Source organism: Trichomycterus rosablanca, chromosome 2 (assembly GCF_030014385.1).
Source record: "Trichomycterus rosablanca isolate fTriRos1 chromosome 2, fTriRos1.hap1, whole genome shotgun sequence".
Lineage (NCBI taxonomy): Eukaryota > Metazoa > Chordata > Actinopteri > Siluriformes > Trichomycteridae > Trichomycterus > Trichomycterus rosablanca.
In genome coordinates, this window is record NC_085989.1 from 47980424 (window position 1) to 47998787 (window position 18364).

The 18364-nt window shown below is 42.6% G+C and overlaps 1 protein-coding gene across 2 annotated transcripts in view; it reads left to right on the forward strand.

Moving 5' to 3' along the window:
- Window positions 1-18364, forward strand: part of LOC134334430 (RNA binding protein fox-1 homolog 3-like) — a 177951-nt gene that overhangs the window by 151762 nt on the left and 7825 nt on the right. For both annotated transcript variants that reach the window (XM_063016747.1, XM_063016741.1), the window contains exon 11: window positions 1470-1548. In XM_063016747.1, coding sequence (XP_062872817.1) covers window positions 1470-1548 — 79 coding nt within the window. The remainder of the gene's footprint in view (window positions 1-1469; window positions 1549-18364) is intronic.

Genomic DNA, 18364 nt, shown 5'->3' on the forward strand with positions numbered 1-18364 from the left:
TATTGGTGTTTTGAACTGTTATAAGCATGTGTAAAGAGTTAATTCCTCCTTTTCTTTTTCTCTTTCTGTATATATATTTTTTTCCTGCTTGACTCGGTGCCCCGCGCCCTAGACCAGGTCTGGCTTATCTGCTCCCTGCAGACCTGCTCCATTTGTAATGCCAGAGAGAAGAGAGGAGTTAAAAAGCAGGAATAAATAAAGGATGAAGGGAACTATTATAAATAAATAAATGAAAAAAGACACATTTTGTCCTGCTGTGCAGCAAAATACACAAAAAAATGGTTTGAAACAGGCAGTGATTTTAAAAAAGAAATAATACATTATTTACACTGTGTGAACAAAAGTATGTGGACGCCCGTGCTAATGAGTACATTTAGTTCTTCCATTGCTAACATGTATAAAATCAGAGTCAGTCAGAGTCAGAGAGGTTTTATATGGTTTATGGTTTATAATGACATGGTTTGACTAGTTGTGTACAAAGAAACTTCAGTCGCCTACCCAGAGCCCCAGTCTCAACCCAGCTCATCACTTTTGGATGAATTAAACTTGGCTTGTGAGCCAGAGCTTCTCATCCAACATCAGTGCCTGACCTCACTGACTTTATTGACTAAACATGGTTGATGGTTTTGGAATGGGATGTCCAACAAGCTCATAGTCAGGCGTCTCAATACTTTTGACCTTATACAGTACTATACATTCATTCATGTCAAATTTGGCTATTTCTGAGGCACCCAGGTGGTGCAGCGGGATACTCCACTAGCACACCAGTGCTGAGATTCTGAACACTCTGGTTCGAATCAGTTGGCAGTGCCTGCAGCAGACAATAATAGGCCACCGTGTCTGCTGGGTGAGATGACTGGACTAAGTGGGTGGGATGACCGGACTAAGTGGGTGGGATGACCGGACTAAGTGGGTGGGGTCTTCAAGCACTGTGTAGGGACCCTGATTAGCAGATAGAGGCGTCTGTGCAGAGTGCGTGGGTGAAAAAAAGGGGTCCGAGGAGGCGAGAGCAGCAATATACCCTCTTTGAATGCAGTTAGGGATCTCCAGCAGCGGAAGATAGATTGACTATGCTAAATTGGAAGAAAAATGGGAGAAAATGCATAAAATTTTGCTATTTTTAATATCAGAAAACATTCGTAATGTTCTGTTAGGTAACTGAACCAATGACATCACTGTGTCTGTAGAATATCAAAAGAAGAGTCGCTGACTCGACTCCCAGGAGTGAATAAACTACTGGTGACTGAACCTTTTATACATAGAGACTTCAATCCAAGCAGTTGAGGATTAAGGACCTTGCTCAGGGGACCAACAATGGCAACCTGGCTACATCAGGGCTTGAACCCGCAACCTTCTGATTACTAGTCCAGTACCCTATCCATTAAGCTACCAGTGAATGGATTTAAGTTTAAACAATAAACAGTGGGTGGTACCTCTATGGTAACGTCTTGGTGTGTTCTTGTGTTCAGCTATGGAAGAGTCTATGCAACGGCAGACCCGTACACCCACACGATCAGCCCGGCCACCGCCTATACCGTGGGCACCATGGTGAGTTCCTGCTTAATGCATGCAAACATACACACACACACACACACACACACACAAACAGGCTGCTGTCCATTCTGAGAGACTATAACTTTACCGTACATGCTGTAAACACTACACCCTCCACACTGGCAACTCTGTAGGGTTAAAAGGTTCGGCCATTTGAAACGCACCAACTGGGCACTGTTTTTGGATTAATACTCTGACTATCAGGGTCCCTGATATTGACCGTCAGACACTTGGTGCATTACAGGTATTTAAATTAACAGTTCAAATACAATATTAAAAATGGCATTCAGGTCAAATGTCCTTTTTCTTGTGACTAAATAATTGGAACTGTCTTGTTTTGTCCTCATTAGTGTTTATTGGCTATACCTGATGACGTTTCTGCGCCCATTTAAATAGGGCTGGTTTGACTGCACCCATTTATGCCAAGCGTATCCTTGTTTACATTGTTTAGGTGGTAAAATGCCACAAAAAACAGTAAAATCAGTAAAGAAATATATAAAGAACAGTGCACGGTGGCTAAGTGAGTAGCACTGTGGCCTCACAGCAAGAAGGTCCTGGGTTCGATCCCCAGGTGGGTCGGTCCGGGTCCTTTCTGTGTGGAGCTGTGTGCATGTTCTCCCCGTGTCTGTGTGGGTTTACTCCAGGTGCTCCGGTTTCCCCCCACAGTCCAAAAACATGCAGCCAGGCTAATTGGAGACACTGAATTGTCCTATAGGTACCCGGCCGCTAGGATGCATAAGCCAGTACATTGTAGTGCCGGTCCCAAGCTTGTGAACTATAGAATTGTGGGTTACTTTGTCTCTATCGCCCTCTAATGGATCTAGAACTTCAGCACTCACGTAAATCTCATTGCAATGCAGCAAAACCCAACACGAGTGTTTTTTTTTTTAAACACACAGCTTTGTTTTAAGATCACATCCAACTCTAAACCAAACCATGGTGAAGTAATTGAAGGCATGTGAGCCACGACAGTCTTGGAACACAGTTGGGTATATATTCCACAAAGTTGAATCAGTTCATCTGGACACAAGTTTGTTGTAGAGATACGTTTCATCACTCATCCAAGTGACCTCTTCAGTCTGAGCTGGTGGTGGATACCCCAACCTTATATGCAGCCGATTTGCATAACAATGGAACCGGTGATCAGGTCCATATGCAAATCACAATGAACATTAATTACAATGGCCATGTGTGCCTTTCACACATGATTGGGGTAAAGCTCCTATTACGGCATTGTAAGATGGTGAGAGATGTACTCTCAGGCCCCCTCCCCAGTTCAGGGATGGTCGTTCCCTCTTCACATAGACGGCCTCTTTGACTCCTCGTTCAAACCAGTGTTCCTCCTTGTCAAGGATCTGCACATCGTCATCATGAAATGAGTGGCCGCTGGCTTGCAGGTGAGTGTAAAATGTTATATGTTGAAGATCAACATAGAAGTATTCACCACCAGCTCAGACTGAAGAAGTCACTTGGATGAGTGGCGAAACGTTTCTCTACAACAAACTTGTGTCCGAATGAACTGATCCAACTTTGTGGATTTGTGTACTTGGATTATTAAGCATGCATCAAGAGGTTGGGTATATACAGTGTATCACAAAAGTGAGTACACCCCTCACATTTCTGCAGATATTTAAGTATATCTTTTCATGGGACAACACTGACAAAATGACACTTTGACACAATGAAAAGTAGTCTGTGTGCAGCTTATATAACAGTGTAAATTTATTCTTCCCTCAAAATAACTCAATATACAGCCATTAATGTCTAAACCACCAGCAACAAAAGTGAGTACACCCCTTAGTGAAAGTTCCTGAAGTGTCAATATTTTGTGTGGCCACCATTATTTCCCAGAACTGCCTTAACTTTCCTGGGCATGGAGTTTACCAGAGCTTCACAGGTTGCCACTGGAATGCTTTTCCACTCCTCCATGACGACATCACGGAGCTGGCGGATATTCGAGACTTTGCGCTCCTCCACCTTCCGCTTGAGGATGCCCCAAAGATGTTCTATTGGGTTTAGGTCTGGAGACATGCTTGGCCAGTCCATCACCTTTACCCTCAGCCTCTTCAATAAAGCAGTGGTCGTCTTAGAGGTGTGTTTGGGGTCATTATCATGCTGGAACACTGCCCTGCGACCCAGTTTCCGGAGGGAGGGGATCATGCTCTGCTCAGTATTTCACAGTACATATTGGAGTTCATGTGTCCCTCAATGAAATGTAACTCCCCAACACCTGCTGCACTCATGCAGCCCCAGACCATGGCATTCCCACCACCATGCTTGACTGTAGGCATGACACACTTATCTTTGTACTCCTCACCTGATTGCCGCCACACATGCTTGAGACCATCTGAACCAAACAAATTAATCTTGGTCTCATCAGACCATAGGACATGGTTCCAGTAATCCATGTCCTTTGTTGACATGTCTTCAGCAAACTGTTTGCGGGCTTTCTTGTGTAGAGACTTCAGAAGAGGCTTCCTTCTGGGGTGACAGCCATGCAGACCAATTTGATGTAGTGTGCGGCGTATGGTCTGAGCACTGACAGGCTGACCCCCCACCTTTTCAATATCTGCAGCAATGCTGACAGCACTCCTGCGCCTATCTTTCAAAGACAGCAGTTGGATGTGACGCTGAGCACGTGCACTCAGCTTCTTTGGACGACCAACGCGAGGTCTGTTCTGAGTGGACCCTGCTCTTTTAAAACGCTGGATGATCTTGGCCACTGTGCTGCAGCTCAGTTTCAGGATGTTGGCAATCTTCTTGTAGCCTTGGCCATCTTCATGTAGCGCAACAATTTGTCTTTTAAGATCCTCAGGGAGTTCTTTGCCATGAGGTGCCATGTTGGAACTTTCAGTGACCAGTATGAGAGAGTGTGAGAGCTGTACTACTAAATTGAACACACCTGCTCCCTATGCACACCTGAGACCTAGTAACACTAACAAATCACATGACATTTTGGAGGGAAAATGACAAGCAGTGCTCAATTTGGACATTTAGGGGTGTAGTCTCTTAGGGGTGTACTCACTTTTGTTGCCGGTGGTTTAGACATTAATGGCTGTATATTGAGTTATTTTGAGGGAAGAATAAATTTACACTGTTATATAAGCTGCACACAGACTACTTTTCATTGTGTCAAAGTGTCATTTTGTCAGTGTTGTCCCATGAAAAGATATACTTAAATATCTGCAGAAATGTGAGGGGTGTACTCACTTTTGTGATACACTGTATGTTTCTCATCTCTTCTAATCTCTGCTCGCTTTCGAGAGCCTCAAACAAGCTGACGGAACAACTCTTTGACCTCTCTACTTGACAGAATTAGTTGAGTCCAACCAAATTGTTTGGTTTTTTTAGAACACACCTGACTTTTCGGGACAGTCCATGCATACTTGTGAATTTAAGGTCAAAAGCTTAATGTCTGTCCATGTTCTGTCCATGTTCTGCAACTCGTCACTTCTACTGTTCTTCTACAGTTTAACAGCTCTTAAGTATAATACTATCACCGATATGATTGATAGTAGGTACAGTGCTGTTGGGTTTAAAACCTCCACATTTTCTCACCCAAGCATCTTTCTGATGTGTCAATCTGAAGCCTTTTGCACTGCATGATTTAAAGCTTGCTTAACTGTGGACGATGTTCCAGCATCTTGTAATTTATGGCGGACCTGATTGTGGTCAGGGCGGCACGGTGGCTCGGTGGGTAGCACTGTCGCCTCACAGCAAGAAGGTCCTGGGTTCTATCCCCAGGCGGGGCGGTCCGGGTCCTTTCTGTGTGGAGTTTGCATGTTCTCCCCGTGTCTGTGTGGGTTCCCTTCCTCAAAAACATGCAGTCAGGTTAACTGGAGGCACTGAATTGCCCTATAGGAGATAGGTGGGGTGTGTGTGTGTATGTGTGTCTGCCCTGCAATGGACTGGCGCCCCGTCCAGGGTGTTACTGTGTGCCTTGCGCCCATTGAAAAGCTGGGATAGGCTCCAGCACCCGCCCCCCTACATCAATGCAAGTGTTGTTGATTCAAAAAGAACAGCAAAACAAATAAAATTTTTAGACGGAGCTCTATAGGTATTAGTGCTATTTTGGAACATGCCCTGCGGGTGACTCATGTGGTCCCTGTGGGCGACCAGGTGCCCGCGGGCTCCGGGTTGGTGACCCCTGCTGTAGAGAGAGTAAGATGCATTGCCTGGATGGCATAAAAAATGGACAAAATGTGGGTCACTTGAAAAACCCTGTTGTAGATTACAAAAAAATTTGTTCCAGTTGCGTAGTCACAGAAAAAGAACAGATGCAGAAATGATTCAAATCCCAGGACTGTCTTTATTTTTAAAGCTGCCAAAAACTGTAGAGGTACCTACTGTCTAAATGGAATGAAAGTACTCATGTCTTGCTAATGTTGTCGAGTTAATGTCTGTTTTTAGCTAGCGTGTGCAGCGTGTTCACAAAAAATCGCTTTACACTGAAGATCTAATTACAAACAAATGTCAGATAGAAGGAGAATCATCTTCAAAGCAACATCAAAGATGGAAAACAATGGGCGGTCACTTTTTTTGGAGTGAGGAGACTCTAATCCACAGATTAGCATGAATGCAGCGAACAAACGTATGAAACTAACAGACGGATAAATAAGTGACGTCAGTTTTTTGATGAGGGAACGATCACAGTTGACTTTTTTATTTTTTATTTGGATAAGCTGTGCAACTGCAGGCCAAAAGTATGCGGACACCTAAGCGTGACCTTGTTGGGCATGTCATTTCAAAGCAATAAGCATAACATGGAGTTGCTCTCCAATGCAGCTATCACAGCCTCGAATGTGTTAGGTCAGCGGTCCCCAACCTTTTTTCGCACCACGAACCGGTGGGGAAGAGGATTTAATTATACTGCTCACGAATTATTTAAAATGAGCTTTTTTTCACTACGACGAGATGCTGCTTCCGCCTAGTGGTGATATGAGACTATAACACCCGAAATATGAGCGGTGAAAACTGCTTTCTGTGCGGCCGCTAATAAAGGACCCACAGACCATTACCAGTTCATTGGGGGTGGGTGGCATTGGCATTGGATAAGAAGGCCTGGATCGTAATCGACATTCCAGTTTGTCTCTAAGGTGTTTAGTAGGGTTGAAGTGAGGGACATGTGCAGGCCACTGGAGGTCCTCCACACCAAATCATGTCTTATAGACCTGAAGGGGTATAAAATGCTTTCCCAAAACACTTGTCACCGATGGGTGTGCAATCAATCATTAGAAGAGGTGTCCACATACAGTGTATTTATGTGGAAAAAAGACCAATTGTATTGTATTGTAGTTATGCAGAACAGAATCTGAATCTAATGACGTCATTGGATCAGTTTTTCTGGCTTTTTCCACTAATATCATGGTGTCTTTGCCATTTAAGAGTTCTATGTTAATAAGAAGTTAATCGTGGCGCCCAGGTGGCCTAGCGGGCATAATTGGCCACCGTATCTGCAGGGTGGGGGCCGGACTATGTGTGGGTGGGTGGGTGGGTCTTCATACGCTGTGTAAGGACCCTGATTGGCGGAAGAGATGCCTGTGCAGAATGCTATACACGTGTCGGAAGAGGCATGTACAGCGACGTGCTCTCCTCGGATGCAATCTGGTGTCTCTCAGCAGCAGAAGACAAAATTAAGTGCGCTAAATCGGGAGAAAAATAGGGAGAATATGCATTAAAAAAAAAGCCAATCGTGACTGTTCCCCTTTAACTGATGAGAAGCAAACCAGTTCGAGTGGATTGGACGACTTTTTTTCAAATTTTTGCCCACAGCGCATCTGCTAGCTAAAAGCTTTCATTAATTTAAACACTTTACTGTTAAATTCACATTTGCTGGAATCTTTTGACTCCTTTCCTTCTCCTCCCCTTCAAATTTCCTTCTACGAGCGTCTTTTTAATGATATAGTCAAATATTTATATACAATAGTTGGCCCAAAAATGACAAAACAATCTCTAAGGCTGTGTGTGTGTGTGTATACAGTGCATTAAAAATTTATTCACCCACTTAGCTATTATTATTTACACATTGTAAATCAATTATCAATACATTGAATAGTCTATATGCAGGATTGATTTCATTGTGTTACTATATGATGATAATAATAATAATAATTAATTCATAAATAAATATTTGTCTTACAATCTAGCCGTGTCCAATTACCCAATCGCATTTTACGCTCCCTCCCTCTCTGACTGAGACCATCACATGCTCACTTTGACACTAGGCGAGTTCATATATAGATCTGAATCGCGCACAGAGAGTCACATTTACATTACATTTCTGCCATTTAAAAGATGCTTTAATCCAAGTGACTTAAAGTACTGTAACAGTATATTATCTAAGCAATTGAGGGTTAAGGGCCTTGCTTAAAAGCCTAACAGTGGCAACCTGGTGGTTGACCAGAGACCTTTTTTTGTTTGTTTGTTTATGCATTTTCTCCCCTTTCTCTCCCTTTTTAGCGTGTCCAATTGCCCCATTGCATCATGCTTCCTCTCCACCAATGCCGATCCCTGCTCTGATTGAGGAGAACAAAGCTAACCCACGCCCCCTCCGACACGTGGGCAGCAGCCGTATGCATCTTATCACCTACACTTTGACGAGTGCAGTGCAGCTCAGCGTTGTGTATGGAGAGAGATACCCTGAGAGACCCCATCCGGCTTAGTCCCGCCCAAATCTAAACAACAGGCCAATCGTTGTTCATGTGGCCGCTCAGCCTTAGCCGGCAGGCAGAGCTGAGATTCGATACAATGTATTCGAGATCCCCGCTCTGGTTCCAGCATGTGTTTTTACCGCTGCGCCACCTGAGCGGTGACCAGAGACCTCTTGATTACTAGTCCAGTACCTTAACCGCTGGGCGGCACGGTGGCTAAGTGGGTATCACTGTTGCCTCACAGCAAGAAGGTCCTGGGTTCGATTCCCAGTGTCTGTGTGGGTTTCCTCCGGGAGCTCCGGTTTCCTCCCACAGTCCAAAGACGTGCAAGTGAGGTGAACTGGAAATACAAAATTGTCCATGATTGTGTTTGACATTAAAACTTGAACTGATGAATCTTGTGTAACTAGCGCTAGCGTGTAACTAGCGTTAACTAGCGTTCCTGTCATGAACGTAACCAAAGTGTAAAACATGACGTTAAAATCTTAATAATAAACAAATCCCTAACCGCTAGGCCACAACTGCCCTACAATCACGCACCATGATCCCCCATTATCCCTCATCTCTGTGCAGGCACCATTAAAGACTGCAGTTAAGCACTTCCAGTATAGGATGATGTTCCAGTTTATTCCAAATCTGTTGAGTGGTGCTGAGGTCAGGGTCTCTGTGCAGTTTTCTTTATGTTTTTATAGAGCAGTCATGCTGGAACAGGAAAGGGCCTTCCCTAAAGTTGGAAGCATGTCATTTCCTTTATATAATTGACTTATTACACCCGTTAGCAATTATTGTTGTTGAAACACTCACTCACTTTCTTAACCCCTTATCCAAGTCACGGGACGGTGCTGGAGCCTATCCCAGCTTTTCAATGGGCGCAAGGCACACAGTAACACCCTGTCCATCGCAGGGCAGACACACACACACACACACACCCATTCACCCATAGGGCAATTCAGTGTCTCCAATTAACCTGACTGCATGTTTTTGGACTGTGTGAGGAAACCCACACAGACATGGGGAGAACATGTAAACTCCGAACATAAAGAACCCACCTGGGGATCGAACCCAGGACCTTCTTGCTGTGAGGCGACAGTGCTACCCACCGAGCCACCGTGTCGCCCTTGATAAAACACATTCATTTATAAATTAGAAGAAGTGTCCCAATACTTTTGTCCATATAGCAGTGGAAGTAAAATAGAAAACAGGTTGGGGTGTGAATACTTTTTTAAATAACTGTATATATGAGTGTTTTTGCCATGATTATGATGCCTTTAATGTTGATTCAGATAGAGAAACTACAGAACAGACTTACTGAGTCTGTTCTTAATAAATACATACATTAATAATGTATAATAAATAAATAAAATAAACTATCCAGTGCATCTAAGATTAAAATAAATGTAACACACACACACACCATGTATTTATGGTCTATAATAAAAAAACATATAATTTTGCGGCTCCTAAACCTGCTCAAACAGAAGGAAACGAGTGAAGTGAGGGAGGAGGAAGGGCACGTCCGCCTCCATCGCTCTGACTGCCCCCTCTTTTTTTTGTTTTTCATCTTTGATGTTGCAGGCTAGCCTGTGCAGAGGAGCGTACAGTCGCTTCACGCCCTACTAAAGCAAGATAAATCACCAACACCACTTTACTAAAGCAACTGCGGGCTCCTCCACGACACCGCAAATGCACCGCCCCAACACACACCGGCCCTCCACGTGTCTGTGTGTGTGTGTGTTGGGCTCAATAGTGATGTCACTATGTTGTCACTGGATGGTTTTGGACTGACATGATGCTGAAATACACCGACCAGGCATAACATTATGAGCACTGACAGGTGAAGTGAATAACACTGATTATCTCTTCATCACGGCACCTGTTAGTAGGTGGGGTATATTAGGCAGCAAGTGAAAAATTTTTACTCAAAGTTGATGTGGCGTAAGGATTTGAGTGAGTTTGACAAGGGCCAGATTGTGATGGCTAGACGACTGGGTCAGAGCATCTCCAAAACTGCAGCTCTTGTGGGGTGTTCCCGGTCTGCAGTGGTCAGTATCTATTAAAAGTGGTCCATCAAAGGAACAGTAATAACCGGCGACAGGGTCATGGGCGGCCAAGGCTCACTGATGCACGTGGGGAGAGAAGGCTGGCCCGTGTGGTCCGATCCAAAAGACGAGCTACTGTAGCTCAAACTGCTGAAGAAGTTAATGCTGGTTCTGATAGAAAGGTGTCAGAATACACAGAGCATCACAGTTACAGGGCTGTTTTGGCAGCAATAGGGGGCCAACACAATATTAGGAAGGTGATCATAATGTTATGCCTGATCGGTGTATTAACACAAGCAAATGAAACTGGTTTCTGTCACTTTTATTGTATTATGTATAACATTCAGTCTTATCATTTAAACCCAAATCTAAGTGTTTTTATGTAATTATATCACAGTATCTGATGTCATATTGCCAGATTATACATGCATTTCCAAAGCAGGCAGTTCTTGTCATCATATCTATTATTTTTATTTATTTTTTATTCAGCATTTTTAATCACAGTCTCAGTGTTATTATATTGCAAAATATTTTATATATTTGAATGTTTCACATTTTTATAATTTATTCTTTCTCAGACAAAACATTAAGGTTTAGTCTTCTTTCCAAAAGTAGAAAAAACGCAAGTAAAAAACAGAACACGGTGATTAAGAAACTGAAAGAGGTTGACCACTTTGCTAAAAAATCTATTTACGAACAATAGTTCTCCACACTGTGGAGATAACTGCACAGAATTTAGGTTTCACCATCTACAGTCCATAACATTGTCAAAAGATTTTGAGAATCCAGAGAAATCTCTAAGCTGAAATGGTAAGGCCGAAAAACAAAACTGAATACCCATATCAAGTCAAGTCAAGTCAAATTTATTTATATAGCGCTTTTTACAATGGACATCGTCTTAAAGCAGCTTTAAAGAATCAAAGGACCAACAGACCAAAAACCCCTGTTGAGCAAGCCGAGGGCGACAGTGGGGAGGAAAAACTCTCTTTAAATTACAGGAAGAAACTGCTCAGGTGGCGCAGCGGTAAAATACGAATACATCGTATCGAATCTCAGCTCTGCCATCTGACTGGGCTGGGCACCTACATAAATAACATTTGGCTGTTGTTCATTCAGGTAAGGGAGCCAGATAGGAACCTCATAACTGGTGCAATTACGACCTCTGCTGGCTGGTTGATTGCGCCTGCACAGAGTCGAGGAATAATGCTGATCAGGGTGTGTCTCTCCTTACACAAAGCTGATCCGCATGTGAACTCGCCACGTGCAGGTGAAAAGATGCAGTCGGCTACTGCACACGTATCGGAGGGGGCGTGTGTCAGTTTGCTCCCCTCCCCTCAAAGTAGAGAGGAAGCATAACGCAATTGGGTAAAAAATTGGACGCGCTAACAAGTCAGGAGAAAAAGGGAGAAAATGCATTAAAAAATAAAAATACAGGAAGAAACCTTGAGAGAAACCAGACTCAGCAGGGACCTCCATCCTCCTTGGGTGGCCTGGAGGATCATTTGAATGAATATGAATAAATATAACACAAATCATACAAACACACAATTATATTGAACAAAAAGTTATAACTAGCAAAAAAATAATTGGAGTTCTTCATTATTCAGTCCAGTCTGTGATAAAGTCTGTCATGAGTTCTTGACATTTTTGGTGCACGTCAGGTTTCTGTCACATCTAGCAGGAGCAGCGTTGTTGGCATGGTCTCGACTTGCAGGATTCAACCTTGGGTGGGTAAACAGATGTCTGCAGTCCAGACTTTTCTCTTATAGACAATGGATAAATGGGTGGAGCAGAGACCCCCAGACTGTTCACCAGCTGAAGAGTTGGGCAGGGGTAGCTAAGCGTATAAGATACTTGACTAGTCATTCGAAGGTTGGGCCCAACAGCACCAATGTGGCAGTGGTGGGGCTTAAACCAGTAATCTTCTGATTACTAGTACAGTACCTTAACCACTAGGCTACAACTGCCCTGAAATCTTATAAACTGCTTTGCTTTTATCCAAAACGACTTACAGTTGTGGCAGTATAGTCTAAGCAATTGAGGGTTAAGGGCCTTGCTCAAGGGACCAGCAGTGGCAACCTGGCAGTGGTGGGGCTTGGACCGGCAACCATTTGATTACTAATCCAGTACCTTAACCACTAGGCTACAACTGCCTTAAGCTGATAAAGCTAGTGTGAAGTGAAGGAGAATTATAGTAGCTATAATGCTCCACCACTAATGACTTCAATTCTGCCCCAAGTAGCATTTTTAATAGTTAGTGTGGTGCAGCAACATGGGACCTGGCAAATCAGGTTCGATCCACTCTTTCTGTGAGAAGTTTGACAGTTGGAATTGGATTGGCCGCTCCAAATTTGAGGTTTGAATCATTGGGAGTCTGTTCCCCACTATTTCTGGGTAGTGCTGGATGCACTGCAGCCATGATCAGGATAAAGCAGGTAGTAAAATAAATAAATGATGACATCTCTAGAGGGACTTTAGAGACTTTTGGTGTGTGTGTGTGTGTGTGTTAGCTGACCTAATACGGTTTGATGTTTGATTAGAAGGAACTCTTGTACATCTGCTGAGGAGAGCATCTACACACACATGGTTAATTGATGGGAGTCCAAACAGCACACAGCTCCCACAAGTCCCTTGGCATCTGATTTAATTAGGCATTAAATCTTAACGGCCTAATCAATGCGCTGAAGTGCTCAGTGTAGCAAAATCCTGCATCTGTGAGCCAACAAATCTTCGGACGCTCCGGTCAGTAGAAAGAGAAGGTCTGAATCAGATGTGCTTACGTTAGATCCATGTGTGATCTGATACTAATTTTAAAGGAATAGTTAACATATATATATATATTGATCAGCCATAACATTAAAACCACCTTTTTCTACACTCACTGTCCATTTTATCAGCTCCATTACTGACTGTAGTCCATCTGTTTCTCTACATACCTTTTTAACCTGCTTTCACTCTGTTCTTCAATGATCAGGACCCCCACAGGACCACCACAGAGCAGGTATTATTTAGGTGGTGGATGATTCTCAGCACTGCAGTGACACTGACATGGTGGTGGTGTGTTAGTGTGTGTTGTGCTGGTATGAGTGGATCAGACCCAGCAGCGCTGCTGGAGTTTAAATAGCGTGTCCACTCACTGTCCACTCTATTAGACACTCCTACCTAGTTGGTCCACCTTGTAGATGTAAAGTCAGAGACGATCGCTCATCTATTGCTGCTGTTTGAGTTGGTCATCTTCTAGACCTTCATCAGTGGTCACAGGACGCTGCCCACAGGGCAGAGACAGTGAGGTGTTTAGAAACTCCAGCAGCGCTGCTGTGTCTGATCCACTCATACCAGCACAACACACACTAACACACCACCACCATGTCAGTGTCACTGCAGTGCTGAGAATGATCCACCACCTAAATAATACCTGCTCTGTGGTGGTCCTGTGGGGGTCCTGGTCATTAAAGAACAGCATGAAAGGGGGCTAACAAAGCATGAAGAGAAACAGATGGACTACAGTCAGTAATTGTAGAACTACAAAGTGCTTCTATATGGTAAGTGGAGCTGATAAAATGGACAGTGAGTGTAGAAACAGGGAGGTGGTTTTAATGTTGTGATGGTTTTAATGATATTCTATCTTATACAATTAATACAGCTTAACTAATATAGCTAATTTTGCATTCCCAAAGCTAAATAACATAGCAGTCAAGGGTTAATGTCCTTGCTCGGGAACCCAACAGTGGCAGCGTGGCAGTGGTGAAGCTTAAACCAACAACCTTCTTATTACTAGTCCAGCACCTTAACCACCAAGCTATCATTGGTCTCCTTTGGAAGAAAAACGTCCACTAAATGCCATAAATGTCACATTATGTAATAAACTAAATCTTTTAAACCCACTGGGTTAAATTACGTTTCAGACCTTTCTACACCACTAAAATAATAATAGCAGGACAAACTGGCTAACCGCTTAAGCTAGCAGCCATAATAATGCCTACTTAGCCTGTGTGGGGCACGGTAATGTTTTCTAACAAGGTCCTGTAGGGCTAATACAGTATCATTTTTAATAGGTCCCGGCCAGCACAAGTGATCACCCTTAAAATGATGCAATACGAATGTAGAAAAAACTTTAATGCTTTATTTACATTTACAGCATATAACAGATGCTTTTATCCAAAGCAACTTACAGTCTAAGCAACTGAGGGTTAAGGGCCTTGCTCAAGGACTCAACAGTGGCAACCTGGCAGTGGTGGGGTTTGAATTAGCAACCTTTTGCTTACTAGTCTAGTACCTTTACTGCTAGGCTACAACTGCCCATTATTAAATTGCCCTCCAGTGGTATTTAGTTTTGGACTCCTCGTGTTATTTCCGAGGACTGCATTTATAGCATATATGAGTAGTGCCCCTCAGTGGACCCAAGTGTGATAATCTTTTCCAAATTTTGGCTAAAGCAACAAACAAAAAGAGTCAAGAGACTTTTGACACGGTGGTGGTGTGACAAGAGAGTCAAGAAAGGCTTTATTGTCATTTCAGCTCTATACAAGTACATATTGAAATGAAACAACATTCCTCCAGGACCAGGGTGCAACATAGTACAGTACATAGTGCAGATAGACAACAGTACAATAAATCCATCCATCGTGTGTGTACATGTGTGTGTCCATCATGTGTGTGTGTCAGAGTCCATCGTGTAAGTGTGTGTGTGTGTGTGTGTGTGTGTGTGTTAGAGTCCATCATGTATGTATGTATGTACAGTGTATCACAAAAGTGAGTACACCCCTCACATTTCTGCAAATATTTCATTATATCTTTTCATGGGACAACACTATAGACATGAAACTTGGATATAACTTAGAGTAGTCAGTGTACAGCTTGTATAGCAGTGTAGATTTACTGTCTTCTGAAAATAACTCAACACACAGCCATTAATGTCTAAATAGCTGGCAACATAAGTGAGTACACCCCACAGTGAACATGTCCAAATTGCGCCCAAATGTGTCGTTGTCCCTCCCTGGTGTCATGTGTCAAGGTCCCAGGTGTAAATGGGGAGCAGGGCTGTTAAATTTGGTGTTTTGGGTACAATTCTCTCATACTGGCCACTGGATATTCAACATGGCACCTCATGGCAAAGAACTCTCTGAGGATGTGAGAAATAGAATTGTTGCTCTCCACAAAGATGGCCTGGGCTATAAGAAGATTACTAACACCCTGAAACTGAGCTACAGCATGGTGGCCAAGGTCATACAGCGGTTTTCCAGGACAGGTTCCACTCGGAACAGGCTTCGCCAGGGTCGACCAAAGAAGTTGAGTCCACGTGTTCGGCGTCATATCCAGAGGTTGGCTTTAAAAAATAGACACATGAGTGCTGCCAGCATTGCTGCAGAGGTTGAAGACGTGGGAGGTCAGCCTGTCAGTGCTCAGACCATACGCCGCACACTGCATCAACTCGGTCTGCATGGTCGTCATCCCAGAAGGAAGCTGACGCACAAGAAAGCCAGCAAACAGTTTGCTGAAGACAAGCAGTCCAAGAACATGGATTACTGGAATGCCCTGTGGTCTGACGAGACCAAGATAAACTTGTTTGGCTCAGATGGTGTCCAGCATGTGTGGCGGCGCCCTGGTGAGAAGTACCAAGACAACTGTATCTTGCCTACAGTCAAGCATGGTGGTGGTAGCATCATGGTCTTGGGCTGCATGAGTGTTGCTGGCACTGGGGAGCTGCAGTTCATTGAGGGAAACATGAATTCCAACATGTACTGTGACATTCTGAAACAGAGCATGATCCCCTCCCTTCAAAAACTGGGCCTCATGGCAGTTTTCCGACAGGATAACGACCCCAAACACAACCTCCAAGATGACAACTGCCTTGCTGAGGAAGCTGAAGGTAAAGGTGATGGACTAAACCCAATTGAGCACCTGTGGCGCATCCTCAAGTGGAAGATGGAGGAGTTCAAGGTGTCTAACATCCACTAGCTCCGTGACGTCATCATGGAGGAGTGGAAGAGGATTCCAGTAGCAACCTGTGCAGCTCTGGTGAATTCCATGCCCAGGAGGGTTAAGGCAGTGATAATAATGGTGGTCACACAAAATATTGACACTTTGGGCACAATTTGGACATGTTCACTGTGGGGTGTACTCACTTATGTTGCCAGCCATTTAGACATTAATGGCTGTGTGTTGAGTTATTTTCAGAAGACAGTAAATCTACACTGCTATACAAGTTGTACACTGACTACTCTAAGTTATATCCAAGTTTCATGTCTACAGTGTCGTCCCATGAAAAGATATAATAAAATATTTGCAGAAATGTGAGGGGTGTACTCACTTTTGTGATACACTGTATGTGTGTGTGTCAGAGTCTGTCATGTATGTATGTGTGTGTGTGTGCCAGAGTCCCATCATGTATGTGTGTGTGTGTGTCAGTGTCCATCATGTATGTATGTATGTATGTGTGTGTGTCAGAGTCTGTCATGTATGTATGTGTGTGTGTGTGCCAGAGTCCCATCATGTATGTGTGTGTGTGTGTCAGAGTCCATTATGTATGTATGTGTGTGTGTGTGTGTGTGTCAGTGTCCATGATGTATGTATGTATGTATGTATGTGTGTGTGTGTGTGTGTGTGTGTGTGTGTCAGTGTCCATGATGTATGTACAGTACCAGTCAAAAGTTTGGACACATTTTTTCATTCCTGTGGTTTTTCTTGATTTTTGTTTTTAATTTTCTACATTGTAGATTAATACTGAAGACATCCAAACTATGAAGGAACACATATGGAATTATGTAGTAAACAAAAAGTGTTAAACAAACCAGAATATGTTTTATATTTTAGATTCTTCAAAGTAGCCATATTTTGCTCTGATGACAGCTTTGCACATTTTTGGCATTTTCTCAATCAGCTTCATGAGGTAGCCACCTAGAATGGTTGTCAATTAACGTTTGTGCCTTTTCAAGAGTTAATTCCTGGAATTTCTTGCTTTTTTAATGTGTTTGAGACCATCAGTTGTGTTGTGCAGAGGTAGAGTTGGTAAAATATAAAACATATTCTGGTTTGTTTAACACTTTTTTGTTCACTACATAATTCCATATGTGTTCCTTCATAATTTGAATGTCAGTATTAATCTACAATGTAGAAAATAAAAATAATCAAGAAAAATTATTGAAGGGAAGGTGTGTCCAAACTTTTGACTGGTACTGTATGTATGTGTGTGTGTGTGTCAGAGTCCATCATGTATGTATGTGTGTGTGTCAAAGTCCATCGTGTGTGTGTGTGTCAGAGTCCATCATAAGTGTATGTGTATGTATGTACAGTACAGGCCAAAAGTTTGGACACACTTTCTCATTCCTGTGGATTTTCTAGATTTTTTTTGTAGCTTAATCTTGTAGATTAATACTAAAGACATCCAAACTATGAAGGAACACATATGGAATTATGTAGTAAACAAAACAGTGTTAAACAAACCAGAATATGTTTTATATTTTAGATTATTCAAAGTAGCCATCTTTTGCTTTAATGACAGATTTGCACACTCTTTGAAATTTTCTCAACCAGCTTTATTAGGTATCCACCTGGAATGGTTTTCAATGAATGTTTGTGCCTTGTCTAGAGTGAAGTTCTGGAATTTGTTGCTTTTTTAATGTGTTTGAGACCATCAGTTGGGTTGTGCAGAGGTAGAGTTGGTAAAATATTAAACATATTCTGGTTTCTTTAACACTTTTTGGTTCACTACATAATTCTTCATAGTTTAGATGTCTTCAGTATTAATCTACAATGTAGAAAATAAAAATAATCAAGAAAAAACATTGAAGAGAAGGTGTGTCCAAACTTTTGACTGGTGTGTCCAAACTTTTGGCCTGTACTGTATGTGTATGTATGTATGTATGCATGTATGTATGTGTGTGTGTGTGTGTGTGTGTGTTTCAGGGTCTATCATGTAAAAGTTAGTTTCTAACAGTCAGACAGTGGTATGGATTTTATATGTCCTGTAAAAAATATATTTTATATACTGCATAGGCGACAGTGCTACCCACTGAGCCACCCAGTTATTATTATTATTTTTATTATTATTATTATTTTTTTTATTATTATTATTATTATTATTATTATTATTATTATTATTATTATTTTCTGCCATTCTAT